At 40.3% G+C, this 14,027-nt stretch overlaps 1 protein-coding gene across 2 annotated transcripts in view; it reads right to left on the reverse strand.

The window, feature by feature from the left end:
- LOC123510478 (MAM and LDL-receptor class A domain-containing protein 2-like) overlaps positions 1 to 13,752 on the reverse strand; it is a 136,504-nt gene extending 122,752 nt beyond the window's left edge. The window contains exons 1-18 of one of the 2 annotated variants that reach the window (XM_045265684.1): positions 13,530 to 13,752; positions 13,172 to 13,360; positions 10,205 to 10,358; positions 9,524 to 9,632; positions 9,092 to 9,206; positions 7,316 to 7,453; positions 6,642 to 6,845; positions 6,198 to 6,356; positions 5,380 to 5,532; positions 4,976 to 5,088; positions 4,523 to 4,672; positions 4,149 to 4,398; positions 2,439 to 2,586; positions 2,164 to 2,269; positions 1,817 to 1,922; positions 1,373 to 1,516; positions 650 to 853; positions 336 to 497 (exon numbers count right to left, since the gene is read on the reverse strand). In XM_045265684.1, the coding sequence (XP_045121619.1) occupies positions 336 to 497; positions 650 to 853; positions 1,373 to 1,516; positions 1,817 to 1,922; positions 2,164 to 2,269; positions 2,439 to 2,586; positions 4,149 to 4,398; positions 4,523 to 4,672; positions 4,976 to 5,088; positions 5,380 to 5,532; positions 6,198 to 6,356; positions 6,642 to 6,845; positions 7,316 to 7,453; positions 9,092 to 9,206; positions 9,524 to 9,632; positions 10,205 to 10,358; positions 13,172 to 13,360; positions 13,530 to 13,599 (2,674 nt within the window). In that variant the 5' untranslated portion in view covers positions 13,600 to 13,752. Of the gene's footprint in view, positions 1 to 335; positions 498 to 649; positions 854 to 1,372; positions 1,517 to 1,816; positions 1,923 to 2,163; positions 2,270 to 2,438; positions 2,587 to 4,148; positions 4,399 to 4,522; positions 4,673 to 4,975; positions 5,089 to 5,379; positions 5,533 to 6,197; positions 6,357 to 6,641; positions 6,846 to 7,315; positions 7,454 to 9,091; positions 9,207 to 9,523; positions 9,633 to 10,204; positions 10,359 to 13,171; positions 13,364 to 13,529 lie in introns of both variants that reach the window. The other variant, XM_045265683.1, reaches the window with a different exon arrangement.
- Positions 13,753 to 14,027: the final 275 nt, after the last annotated feature.

The raw sequence follows: 14,027 nt of genomic DNA on the forward strand, positions 1-14,027 counted from the left end.
CCTGCTTTTCAAAACAAAGGCACATGAAATTAACACAAGAAATCTAGAAAATCTATGTTATAGAAAATTATGTTAGCTGTATATAAAGTTTTCAGATTTTCTCTAATGTCATCTTTGTCAAATAGGTAAATTCACTATAATAAGTTTGTACATGCACTGACAGTTACCTGTGATATATATATATATATATATATATATATATATATATATATATATATATATATATATATATATATATATATATATATATATATATATATATACTACTTCATACAATGTCAGAGATCATTTTCTCTGGAAATGAAAAGCTAAAAAAGGAAAAAACTTGTTCGTACCTAGAGTGTGACAAGGCAGCATGGTGATCTTGATGTCATCCACAGCCATGGAGGAGTGGTCTTCCCTCTTGCCTTGCCAAGCCTCCCACAACACCTGCACAGACCGCTCCTCCCCGGCAGCGATGGGCACCGAGGCCGACAGCCAAGTATTAATGTAACTGGCTGGGGAGATAATGGCAATTGACAGATCAACAATCAAACATTACTAGCCAATGGATTAATCATAATAAAACCATTTGTGACAATAAAAGTAATATAGACATCACATCATTAATGAGTCAAGTTTTGTGGATGACAAAATGTGAATGACTTACCTTTCTCTTGCCAAAGGTGATGTCCTAGACTTCCAGATATGTTAGCATAGACATAGAGACTGTCAACATTGGTGGCACCGTTGTGGACATACCAAAAGGAGACGCACATTGGGTTGTGTTGGGGTTGGAATATCCAGGGTGTTCTGAGACTCCCCACTCTGCCCTCAGTGTTGCTGGGCACCAATGCTGCCTCCATATAATGTCCTGACAATATTAATCACTGAATTAGGAAGCGAACATTTCCCTGATTTCACAGCAGAGAATATTCTGCAAATATACAGACCAAAACTACTGTTATAGCAAAGGAAATGCAATTTAGAGGCAAAATAAAGATGACAACAGTAAGCAGTGTGGCTAGAGCATCAGAAACAAGGAATAGTGTTTAGCTGTGTGTTAAGTGCAAGACGAGAGCAGGTAATATTTTTGTCATATGCACTGTATGTGGTGACTGGACTAAGAATAATGTAAATGATCCGGCTACCAATGTGGGTGAAAGAAACAAATACAGGAGTGAAGAATTCAAAAAAGAATTCACCAATAAGTTTACTAATCTGGATGAAATAGACCAAGCAAGAGTTAAGAGTAGATAAAAGACATTCAGAAAGTTATTGCCCTTTTAAGAATTACAAAGATTACATGAAAGGAGATATTTTATATGTATGAATTACACTCTGGTGGTGAATGTTGGCTTGGTGAGGATGATGATGTGTAATGACAGCTTACCATAGCCAGTCTGATAGGTGTGATCAGCAGGTATGTGAGGCGTCTGTGAACTATCTTGGTCCTGAAGAGGCGAGACCCACTTCCAGTCATTCAGACCTGGGTCAGTGCTAACCAAACACAGATCAGGATACTCAAAGTCACACCCTGAAATAAAAGTCACTTACTGAGCCAAACCATGTGGAGGATAAAAGAATGAGTGAATACTGAAATATTGAAGACAGCAAAGTAAAAGAGAAATATCACCCATGGATTGAGACACATATGGCAGATGATATTTTGGATATGTTGAAATTATTGGTTTATGTGAAGAATGTATCTAATCAAACATGAAGTGTAAAACAGTATCAATTAAAGTTTTGAGTGCATATGAAAAAAGTGGCTATCCATTCCTTGACACCTGAAGGAAATGCTGAGGATATAAGGATCAAAAGAAGTCTAACTTACACCAAAAATCAGGAAAGATGTGATTGCAAGTATCACCAGTCACAACAATGTCATCAATGCCGAGAACACCTTCATTCTGTTGCCCATTCACAACAACAAATTCCACCTGTAAAAAACAAAACTACTTCACAAAAAGATCTTAAGGCTACAGTATACTTGAAACCTACATGGCATTAAGAAAGATGAAGAGTACAAAATCACAAACACAGCCTTTAGCACAGTTACATTTCTGGGAGATAGAACACATATTTCACTTCAATACAATTCTTGAATACAAATGATCAATATTGTTTAGTTTTAGGAATTAGATAAGTGAGAGATAAGAGAAGAAATCTATCAGTGCTCACCAGTGTAGAGCCATCCACAGGAACAGACAGATCTGCTGTAATCCAAACATTACCTGCAGCCTCAGAGCGAGCCCAGACCACCTTACCTAACCCACCATCTCCAGACCTAGACCAATAGTAATGCAGATTTAGTAAACCAAGCCAACCCAATGCTTCATTAATGGCAAATATATGGAGAAAAGTGAGTATCAAATCAAATAAATTCTGTAATCTCTTGTATTTCATTTAATGAGGATTATATCATACAAGTATTTCAAGAAGCCATTATAACTCACGTGAACATGATGGAAATGTTGCCACGGTTCACTGATCCAATTATGTACCAGAAGGTGAGGCAGGAAGGGCCATCGTGAGCCTCAAGGTGTGGCAGGGCAGCTCGACCTTCATTCCCCTCCAAACCAAAGAAACTTAAACACATTTTATCTGCAACACAGGGACAGAGGAAAAGAGGCAAGTTATTTCTAACAATTTTAATTGTCTTTTGTTTCAAATACACACTTATAAAAAGAAAAATGTACAACAATCCATAATAACCTTGAGTGAACATATTACAGTCATACCTCACCCAACACGACAGTTACGTTCCTGAGCTCGTCGTGCACAGCAAGATTCGTGTTGGGCGAATAATAGGCCCTATGGCAAAATAGGGGTTATGTTCCCAGATCCTCCCCAAAAAACACCTTTTTTACCAAAAAGACTGAAAAAAAAACAATAAATGAAGTACCAAACACATTTTATTTAACTGCAGTACTAGTACAGTAATACTCCACTTAACGAACAGGATAGGGGGTGTCAAAGCTGTTCATAGAGCAGAAATTCATTAAGCGGACGTAATTTTCCCATAAGAAATATTGGAAATACGGGGCATGCGTTATGGGCTGGTCCCCAACATACCACATGGGTAAAAAAGCAAAATATACATATATATTTCTATTAGTTTTTTACAAGCTTTGCCCCCAAGAAAGAATTGTTTTGTAATGCATAAAGTGAAATCTTACATGGAACACCAAAAATTAAAGCAGAGATGATGAGATCAACCACAGACAGCAGAGACTCTAGCGACTTGGCCGCTTCTTCTTCTTGTGACTTTTTTTAGCTTGGCGTGTTTTCTTTAACCACGATATTAAATTTGTTACCCCTCCTCTATTGCCTGCTATAATGGATATCATATCTTAGTATTCATATACGCTCATACCATGAGGGTAACCTCGACTCTGTGGCTTTGAGTGATAGTGAATTACTAATGAAATACCGCAACATTTCATTATTAATTCACTATCACTCACTGCCCCGGAGTCGAGGTTATCCTCATGTCATGAGCATATATGAATACTAAGATATGATATCCATTATAGCATGCAATAGAGGAGTGGAAACAAATGTAATATCGTGGTTAAAGAAAACACGCCAAGCTAAAAAAGTCACAAGAAGAAGAAGCGGTCAAGTCGCCAGAGTCTCCGCCGTCTGAGGCCGATCTCATCATCTCTGATTTATTTTTTGGTGTTCCATGTAAGATTTCACTTTATGCATTACAAAACAATCCTTTCTTGGGGGCAAGGCTTGTAAAAAGCTATTAGAAATGTTGTTTTGTGAACATATATGCATATATAAGACAGTAACACAGGACCTGCGGGAGATTCAAATGGAGACCAAATCATGCAATCGCAAGTCAAAGTCGTGCTCAGCAAAATATGGTATATTTTACTGATTCGTGTATACGCGAGATTCGTGTTCGGCGAATTCATGTTCGGCGAGGTATGACTGTATATCTTGATCTTTTATGTAAAGGAGTAGAAAGCAATTACTAGAATGATCTTCAGACACTGCTAAGGAAACCAATATGGGATTTAAAACCTCATATCTCAAAAAATCTTCTGATGTCTTTTTTATGGAGTAAATCAGTGTGGTTTGGATTTTTCTGTTTTTCCTTCAATCTTTTTAGTGCCTTCGCTTGAAACAGAATCTGCAAACAAAAACTTGCTTACCATGATTGTGTTGTGTTGTGTTGACATATTCTGTGAGGTACCAATCCCCTTCTCCTGTCATGTTAAGTCCACACGTGCCACTGGTGAAGTCACAGCCCCACAGCACATTTGAAGGAGGAGTGGAGGAGCTTGAGGGCCCCTCCGTCACTGGAGTTTCTGGTTTTTTAGGACATTCAATTTTCTTCTTGAATGAAAAGTCATCCAGCGCAATCATAGACTTGTCTGAGGTGCGTGTGCCTCGAATGTACAGCTGTGGATAAAGAAAGGCCCTATTTTAATACATCCATAATGGTTCAATTCAAATATTAGAGACTGGCAACAATCTGGTATGCAAAATAAATCTAACAAACAATAAAGTAAAAAAATATCCTCACCTGATAGGCCACTTCAATAAAGACGAATTCTGTGGCTTTGACTCGCACCTGTCCCTGCGCCCAGCCACTCGCCACACCCGCCACCCACACCTCCTTCTCCTTGCCACTGTCAGCCACAACACTGATGGCCAACTTGTCATCTGCCTCACCCTTGTAATGAAAACATGCATGCATAATAATAGTATCATAGTTTTCATGGCATGCACATAACCTTGCTTTGAGATTAATATTCCAGTGGGTCCTAAGAAAATATAATAAATAAGACAAATATATAAATAAAATAGAATAAATAGAACACAAGGATGTTTCACAATTATGTTGCTTGGTGGGACACTGTCAAGTGACTACAACTAACATATACATGAAGCTTGTTTTCAAGATTAAGATTTTCTTCTTTTCTTGCTCACTAAACGTCCAACACAACTCCAACACTGCCTGAAAACCTCTCCTCACCTCAATGTAGAACCAAAAGGAGAAACAAAAGTCGCTGTGCTGCTCAGGTACCAACAGCTGACTCTCCAGCACGGCCGTCCCTGTCTCCATACCATCAATGTAGAGAAACATGCCTGAAAGGAACAATACTGCCATCATGATAAGTTTCCCAGAGCTGTGCGTTATACTAGAAAGTTGAAAAATACAGTGTCAACAATATGGTGTGTAATTTTCATATAATAAAATGACAAGTTGACAATATCATGCTCATTAAACCAAAACACTTAAACTTGCATTGCACAAAAGCCAGGTAAAATATCAAAGTGTATATAAACTTCAACAATTAGGATAAATATAAGTATAATAGCATCTTAATACCAAGTCTTTTTATCTGATCTCTTGTCATAGGGAAAAAACCACTGTACCTGAAGTGTCATTATAGTGGTCAGTGTGAGGACCTGCATCATTGAGGTGACTTTCGCCAGAGCCCTGAAGCCAGTCATTTGTGTCCTCAGTCACATTAACATTCTCAAACAGGTTTTGCCAGCCACAAGTGCCGGCCTCAAAGGTGCAGCTACCTGAGGGAGACAAGGCAAGGCACACTGATGCATACTTACTACACACTAACACTATATTAGGAAAAGGAATGATCTATTATAGGCTGTGAAAAAAGTTCAATGTGAGAGAGAGAGAGAGAGAGAGAGAGAGAGAGAGAGAGAGAGAGAGAGAGAGAGAGAGAGAGAGAGAGAGAGAGAGAGATGTGCATGTTTCATTAGCAAAGAAATTCAATTCTGGAGAGCAAAAACTTTAATTGAGAGAGAGAGAGAGAGAGAGAGAGAGAGAGAGAGAGAGAGAGAGAGAGAGAGAGAGAGAGAGAGAGAGAGAGAGAGAGAGAGAGAGAATGTGCATGTTTCATTAGCAAAGAAATTCAATTCTGGAGAGCAAAAACTTTAATTCATGGAGAGAGAGAGAGAGAGAGAGAGAGAGAGAGAGAGAGAGAGAGAGAGAGAGAGAGAGAGAGAGAGAGAGAGAGAGAGAGAGAATGTTAAAAGATAATGGATGGAATACTTTGAGAAGCTGACAAATGCAGAGAATTAACACAAACAACATCAATATGCACTACAGATATGAAAGAACGAATGAATACAGTGAGAAAAGATAAAGGTGATCAGACATTTAAAAACTTTGAAACACTAGATCACAGCAAAGAAAGACAATACATTATGTGGGCAAAGTATTGTACCTATGGATGGGCACTCCTGGGCAGAGAGCTTCACATCATCAATGGCAATGACTCCATCCTGACTCTCTGACTGCTGGTAAGCCTCCCACTCCACCTGGAAGTTCATGAGGCCCGATGGAATGGGGATGTTTGCCTCCAGCCAGGACAGGTGCTGTGCGTCTGTGGCAGAAGAAAGGTATGTATATGTAAGTGCCACCCCTCAATCACACTTTCACTATCACTATCAGACATACTAAATGTTCTAAAATGTCCAAGATACTTTAATCTGCAGCCTGAAAATACATGGTAAGATTACAGTGGTGCTGGTATATGTGTAAAATTCAGCCATGTATTTGTTCCATACATTTAATTGTTCTAAAAACAAAGAGCAAGACTTTCTTTGCATGAAAACACACATACTATAAGAAAACATTTACCATACAAGCCTCAGTTCAAAACACTCACTTTTCTCTTTCCAAATGGCTGAGGGAAAGACATCCAGGCCATGCTTGACATACACAGAGAGGGAGTCCTTGTTGGATTGGCCATTGTGCATGTACCAGAACGAGAAGCACTGTGGCTGGTGTTGCTCAAGAGAAAATTTGTGTGTCTGCACTCTGCCCACCACACCACTCTTGGGGGAATTCAGCAGGACGGCCAAGTACTTTCCTGGAGGATGTGTCATGCTGTATTACATCAAAGTGTCTTCAAAATGTAGTTGTTCTTGGCATTATCATTCACACTGGTTGAATTACTGGCCTTTAATATATCACGAGTGTAGGTTGGGCTTCCTCACTTGGGGCAATGGTTTCCAAGTGGGTGGGCTTTCTGATAGGAGGTACCCAAAAAAAGTATCCCCTTTAGCCCACAAATTCCCATGAACAGCCCACGTGGTATAAATGAAAAAAAAAATAAATAAATAAAAAAAAAATAAGCTCAACACTATATGCAGTAAGATATCATTCATAGTATTATAACTGCACTTTTCTAGATGAGAGTTCTTATTAATCTGACAATGAATATGACAGCAGCCGCCATTCTGGAAAGCTGAGGAGCAAAGACAATCAGACAATTATTGCTGGGGAGAGATACTGATACTCATTTCTCTTTTAAGTAAGGAGAAGCACAACAAGTCTCACCATAGCCAGTGTTGTAGGTGTGGTCTTGCTCTGGGAATGTGACATTAACATCAGGATCATTGTAATATGTCCAAATCCACTTCCCTTGCTTGTCCTCTAAGGTGAATCCACACACATCTTCTTCAAAATCACATCGAACTGGAAGGAACAAGTGCATTATGAAGCTATTCCTCCATCATCGCATGAAATTGGAGACTGAAAACACGCACAATGTCAGAAATCAACAATACAAGGGAAATAACAGGTATTCCCTTCAATTCTGCAATTTGCAATACTGAACAGCATTAATTTATAAGTAATACCTATATGGAGTGTGTTTTAATAAGTATTTACAAGATGTGTGCAGGTGTGGTTAAGGTTTGGTAAGTATGGCATGTGTCTGAGTGTGCTAATTTTGGAGTTTTTAAGTTTGTGTATTGTATTGTATTCATAGTTGCCTGCAGGTCACCCAGCCAGCCTTCCCATCATGGAGTGAGCTCAGAGCTCATAGACCAATCCTAAGGTAGGACTGAGACAACACCACACTCCACACACCGGGAAAGTGAGGCCACAACCCCTCAGATGTTGCATCCCGTACCTACTTGCTGTTAGGTGAATAAGGGCTACACAGTAAGAGGTTTGCCCATCTGCCTCGCCGTGTATTTACCTAATTGTATTTACCTAATTGTAACATACGGGAAAAGAGCTATGCTCGTGTTGTCCCGTCTCCATATCTATTAACGTGTGTGTGTGTGTGTGTAAATCTGTCATTGCCACCACCACCACCACCACTCATTATTATTACTACCACCACTACAGTACTATTACCACCACCACCATCACAACCACTACTACCACTTCTATTACTACTACTACTACTACTACTACTAGTACTACGCCCACCACTACCACTATTTAACCCGCATGGTGGTTGCGTATACAATGTTTATATAAGCTGTTTTTTTTTTCATTGAATAAAGACGCATCTATGAGGCCTGATCACCAGTAGCATGCACAGGCCTAATAGCCTAAAAGTAACAACTGTGAGGACCAAAAATTGTCGCTCTAAAAAAGTGCCGCCCGGGACGGACCGTTCCCTCCTTCCGCCAGTGATGCACACACACACACACACACACACACACATTTCACTACATGGACAAAGAATGAAGAAATTGATAAGTACTATAATAAGACCCAGATTGGAATATGCAGGAGTAGTGTGGACCCCTCATAAAAAAAAAAACACATAAGGAAATTGGAGAGGATACAAAAATAGCTACAAGAATGGTTCCAGAATTTGAAGGGATGACATATGAGGAGAAACTAAAGGGATCTACCAACCCTGGAACAAAGAAGGGAGAGAGGAGACCTGATACAAGTTTATAAATTGATCAACGGTATGGACCAAGTGGATAATAAGAAACTGATCCTGAGAGAAGAATATGACATCCGAAGCACAAGATCGCATAGTAAAAAGCTGAGAAAAGGAAGATATCTGAGAGATATTAAAAAATATAGTTTCCCGCAGAGATGTATTGAGACGTGGAACAGTTTCAATGAAGAAGTAGTGTCTGCAACGAGTGTGCATACTTTTAAAGTAAGATTGGATAAGTGTAGATATGGAGACGGGGCCACACGAGCATACAGCCCAGGCCCTGTAAAACTACAACTAGGTAAATACACACATATGTACGGTCTATGAGCTCTGAGTTCACTCCATAATAGGGAGGGCTGACTGGGTGACAGTGGTGAACATATAGGACGCCACATGCATGAACAGCTACCTATTGTACTTACACCTCTCCGTAATGTCAGTGGGAGGGATGATGTCACACGAACCCTCCTTCAGATGGATCTCGTCTAACCTCAGGTCAGATATAAAGTTGCCGCCCCGCACGCCCTCAAACAAAATCTGCAGAACATCGTGCATATGTCAGCCACTTCCTTGCTCGTGGTTGCTGCTGCGTGTATACTAGTGATTACAAACATTTCCTGAACATCGTGAACTTAATGTGTTATTTATTTGCCTCAAGATCAGTTTAGTATCTCTCTGATAATTATGGAGACACTAGTCACTATGCTTCATTATCTCGTTAAACTCAAATAAAATTTGCCAAAGCATGTGCGCGCTCGAACACACACACACACACACACACACACACACACACTAACCTCATTTTACATGTAATCAATTTCAATACCATTAATTTCCCTTGACGCTAGACTCACTGAGACAGAAGTGTTGAGATGAAGTTCTATGTAGGCAAACTTCCACTGCGGCCCCTCAGGCCAGCCCCGAGTCCACACAGCCTCGGCGGCGGCGGCCCCCTCTTCTTCCCTGCAATACATGTGACGGTGGGAAGAACACCACAGTTTGCCTCATTCTGAACTTCACAACTACTTCTTATGTATTAATAGGAATACTGAAGACTTTGTTTTTGTGTAAGGAGAACACCACTGAAAATTCAACTTATCTCATTTCGAAGTAATTGAGTTATATATAGCTTATACAGAAATGCAGAGATGAAAAATAAAGAATACATGAGTGTATGAATGTAAAAATGAATAAATAATAAGACAAATAGGATAACAATAACAAAAACAATAACAACAGCAACAGCTACAACAACAACAACAATAATAATAGCCTGTCTCTGTCGCCTTTTTATCTCCGTTTTTATGAAGTGTGCCGAGGTAGTGAAGACAAAATATGTGTAGGCTACACATGTACATATAACGCAAAGGGCGCGACGGAGAGAGGGGGAGGGGGTTGGGAAGCACAGTGTTTTGAGAAAATAACTATGAATACCATCTTTCCCCTAAACACGTGTCATCACCACACTTCATGACCACCTGCAACATTTGTCACTAATCCAGGGAAGCTCGAGCGACACCACCATGTCCAGTTACCTGAGTAGGACGGTGAGCTGGCCTGGCTCGGCGCCGTCCAGGTAGTAGTAGAAGGTGAGGCAGCGAGGGGCGTCTGAGGAAGGCAGCGCAGGTGACAGCAGGCCAGCCCTCTCCCCTGCGGCCATGCCAGATACCAGCGCGATGCTCCAAGTATCTTATGTAGAAGGTAAAGAAGATATTCTCACCAAGATGTTAGCATTTGCTTACACTATGCCGGCAGAAAAAGAAGCAAAATGAACAATGAATGGCTACACTATGGAATAAAAGACAAAAATAATAATGTAGGAAAATATATATGTTAACGAGAGAGAGAGAGAGAGAGAGAGAGACTTAGAAAAGCACACTCCTACATATTGCTGCTACTGTTGCTCCTCCTTCTTCTCCTCCTCCTCCTCCTCCTCCTCCTACTACTACTACTACTACTACTACTACTACTACTACTACTACTACATCTACTACTCCTACTCCTACTCCTACGTATACTACTACTGCTACTGCTGCTAAAGGAGATCCACTGCTAAATATTACGGCCCCTTATCGGATCATTTCAACTCTTTCCGTGCTAGTTAGTCATTGAAGATTTATTTGTGTACGACAGTCTCTAAAAAAGTAATGATGTGATTAATAGAGCTGGAAATAAACTAATACTCCTATTCCTTGATGTCCATCCAAATAATTTATAACAATATCAACTCAACCTTACCAGTAAAAGGATTAAGAGGTTGTAACACTTATCTTTAGTATATAGTGAAGCAATACTCTCAAGATTAATGCTTACTCGTACCAGTATAGACGTGGATATTGCCTGGTTTGACACTAATCATTTCCCAACAGAACATACGAGTTGCTCAGCGGGAGAACGATCCAAGCGCCATCCCCGTGTGTTCTCGCGCAAACGGGAGCTCAAGTCATCCTCTTCCACTAGATGTTGCTTAGATTATTCTCTCTCTATGACAACACGGTCTAACCTTTGATTAAATGTTGCGTATATAATGGAAGCTGACGCCTTGAGCTCCCGTTTGCGCAGGAATATATATACACGTTTTCGGTGGGGATGGCGCTTGGATTGTTCCCCCGCGGAGCAACTCATATAGTATTCAGATAATCGCTCAGTCAGTCCATAAATAATAAAGATAGATGGACTAAAGTAGAAGAGAAACATTTAGCCCCTAACATTTGTTCTCAGTAAAAGTGTCGGGAATGAAGGTGCAGTGATGAGGTAATAGACATCTTTCATTACTAACCCTATAGAGAAATCCTTCAAAAAATCTAGTTACAAAGGAATCAAATCTCATTTCACTGCATTTTCTTACACGTTGATAAAGAAAAGGTAGACGAACTAAAGTAGAAGAGAACGATTTAGCCTATAACATTTGTTCTCAGTAAAAGTATCGGGAATAAAGGTGCAGGGATGAGGTAATAAACATTTTCCATGACAAATACTAGAGAAATCCTTCAAAAAATCTAGTTACAAAGGAATTAAGACTCATTTCACTACATTTTCTTACGCTCGTAGATAAAAAAAAGAAGGAAAATCACTCCTTACCGTTTTATCAAGTATTAAACATTTCTTTATGCCTTTTCCTTTTATTAAACCAGACATTTCACTGAGTTGACCTGGTGAACTGATGAACTGGTGAACTCGTGAACTGGTGGCTACAAATAATTACAGACTAATATTAATGTGTTTTTATCGAAGAAGACATGCGAGACAAAAACACCCCAATCAAATGTTTTAGGTAAGATTTTTTATGTATACCTGGCATTGTTTTTAGGGTGTTTATGTATACCTGGCATTGCTCTCAGGGTGTTTATGTATACCTAGCAATGCTCTCAGGGTGTTTAAGTATACCTGGCAATGCTCTCAGGGTGTTTATGTATACCTGGCATTGATTTCAGGGTGTTTATGTATACCTGGCATTGCTCTTAGGGTGTTTATGTATTGATTTCAGGGTTAACAGAAGCGAAATTGGTGGAGGGAAGAAATGTATTGGCGAAAGACAAGAGCAAAACCCAATTTAACTCTTACCAAATAGAGTTCCGGAGCTTATAATGGAAAACAAAAAAGCGAAAATAAGTGATGCTTTTGATATCTGTTACATTATTCAACCGCTGGAATGCTGGTTGTGTCTTGAGCCTTATTAAGATATTCCACTGTAAGCCAAAGCCACTGAGACAAGAGATTCTTTTAAGAGGGAGAGGTTTCAAGACATTTGTTCCCATCTTTTGACTAATTCCTTCAAAATATTTCAGGGTAACTGCAGTTTCAGTGAGTTTTTTTTTTTATGTTTTCTTGCCATTGACAGGTCTCCCTCTTACGTAAAAAAGAGAGAGAGAGAGAGAGAGAGAGAGAGAGAGAGAGAGAGAGAGAGAGAGAGATCAACACATGGTATTAGCAGATACAGTATACGTAACTCACTGATTGCAATAAGAGGGCAGTCACTGAACGAGACAAGGCAAGGTAGTCTTATCTCAGGACAGGAAGTGAGGAAAGGTTACGGCATTCACTGGGTTAAGGATTAGAATCTTCAGTACTGGGACACATTTTTTCCTTGAGATTTGTATGCGATTAGACGATTTTATTGACATTTTAAGGGTCTGGGGAGGTCAGAAGATTAATGGCCGCAGTTTTCACTATCTTAATCCCCTCATAAGTTTCTGAAGCTGAATAAAATCACCAAATAGTAAACAAAATGAAAATGGAAACACGTCATGGTACTGAAGGGATTAAGGATAAAAATCTTCAGTACTGGGACACAATTTTACTTTAAAATTTGTATACGATTAGATGACTTTATTAATATTAGGAAGGGTCTATGGAGGTCAGAAGTTTAATGGCCACAGTCTTCACTACTTTAATCCCCTCATAAGTTTCTGAAGCTGTATAAAATCACCAAATAGTAAACAGAATGAATATGGAAACGCGTCATGGAACTGAAGGGGTTAAAAGATTCTCTAATCACTGACCTGGCGACTCGAGTACTGGATCTATCGTGTAGACGCGCTCCCAGGAACCCTCCAGGCCATCCACTTTGGTCAGCCCACACATGTCCTCCTGGAAGCCACAGTGCCAGAGGGTGAGAGGCGCCGCGGTGGTTGTGGTGATGGTCGGGGAGTCCTCGGCAGGGACATGACGGTCACACACTACCGCTCCTGCTGCTGGAGACAATGAGGGTTAGGAGTGCTTGGCTTGCCTGTCGTGCGTTCGCCGAAAAGAATAACTCCTTCGGGTGTTTATATTCAAACGACTTCAACTTTTCCTTTTTTTCTGATCTTCTTTCACTATTTTTGCTCTCCCTCTCTTTTAACAAGGCGCCCGACTCACCCCAGAGGACAGATAGCGCGAGGAGCAAGGGTAAAGGAAAGGGGCACATGTTAGCCCTCTCCGCCCGCATGGTGACGGAGCAGCGCCGGGAAACTCTCCTTCACTAAATAATTCTCTTGCTTCGTATTCACAACAAATTCACACAAAACAGCAAAGCCAAGGTTCACGTCAGCGCGGGGACAGCAGAAGCGCGGCGCGGCGTGACGTGAAGTGACGGCAAGCGGGATCAAACACAATAGGTTGGGTTTTATCTCTCCAGGTTGGGTGGTGGTGGCGGTGGTGGTGGTTATCGCTGCTGCTGCTGCTGCTGGAATAGAGGAGAGATAGTAAGATAGTGGAACAATGCTGTGGGCGGGAGGAGGAGTTAATTATTGGTTATTTACTTGGTGGCTGCGGTGGTTTATTTGTAAGGTTATCGCACGCTATCTCTCTGATTCACGTCCTTGTCACGATATATTTTTTTTGTTTTATGATTCTCACATGAAGTAAGCTAATATA

This window comes from Portunus trituberculatus, chromosome 29 (assembly GCF_017591435.1).
Source record: "Portunus trituberculatus isolate SZX2019 chromosome 29, ASM1759143v1, whole genome shotgun sequence".
Classification (NCBI taxonomy): Eukaryota; Metazoa; Arthropoda; class Malacostraca; order Decapoda; family Portunidae; genus Portunus; species Portunus trituberculatus.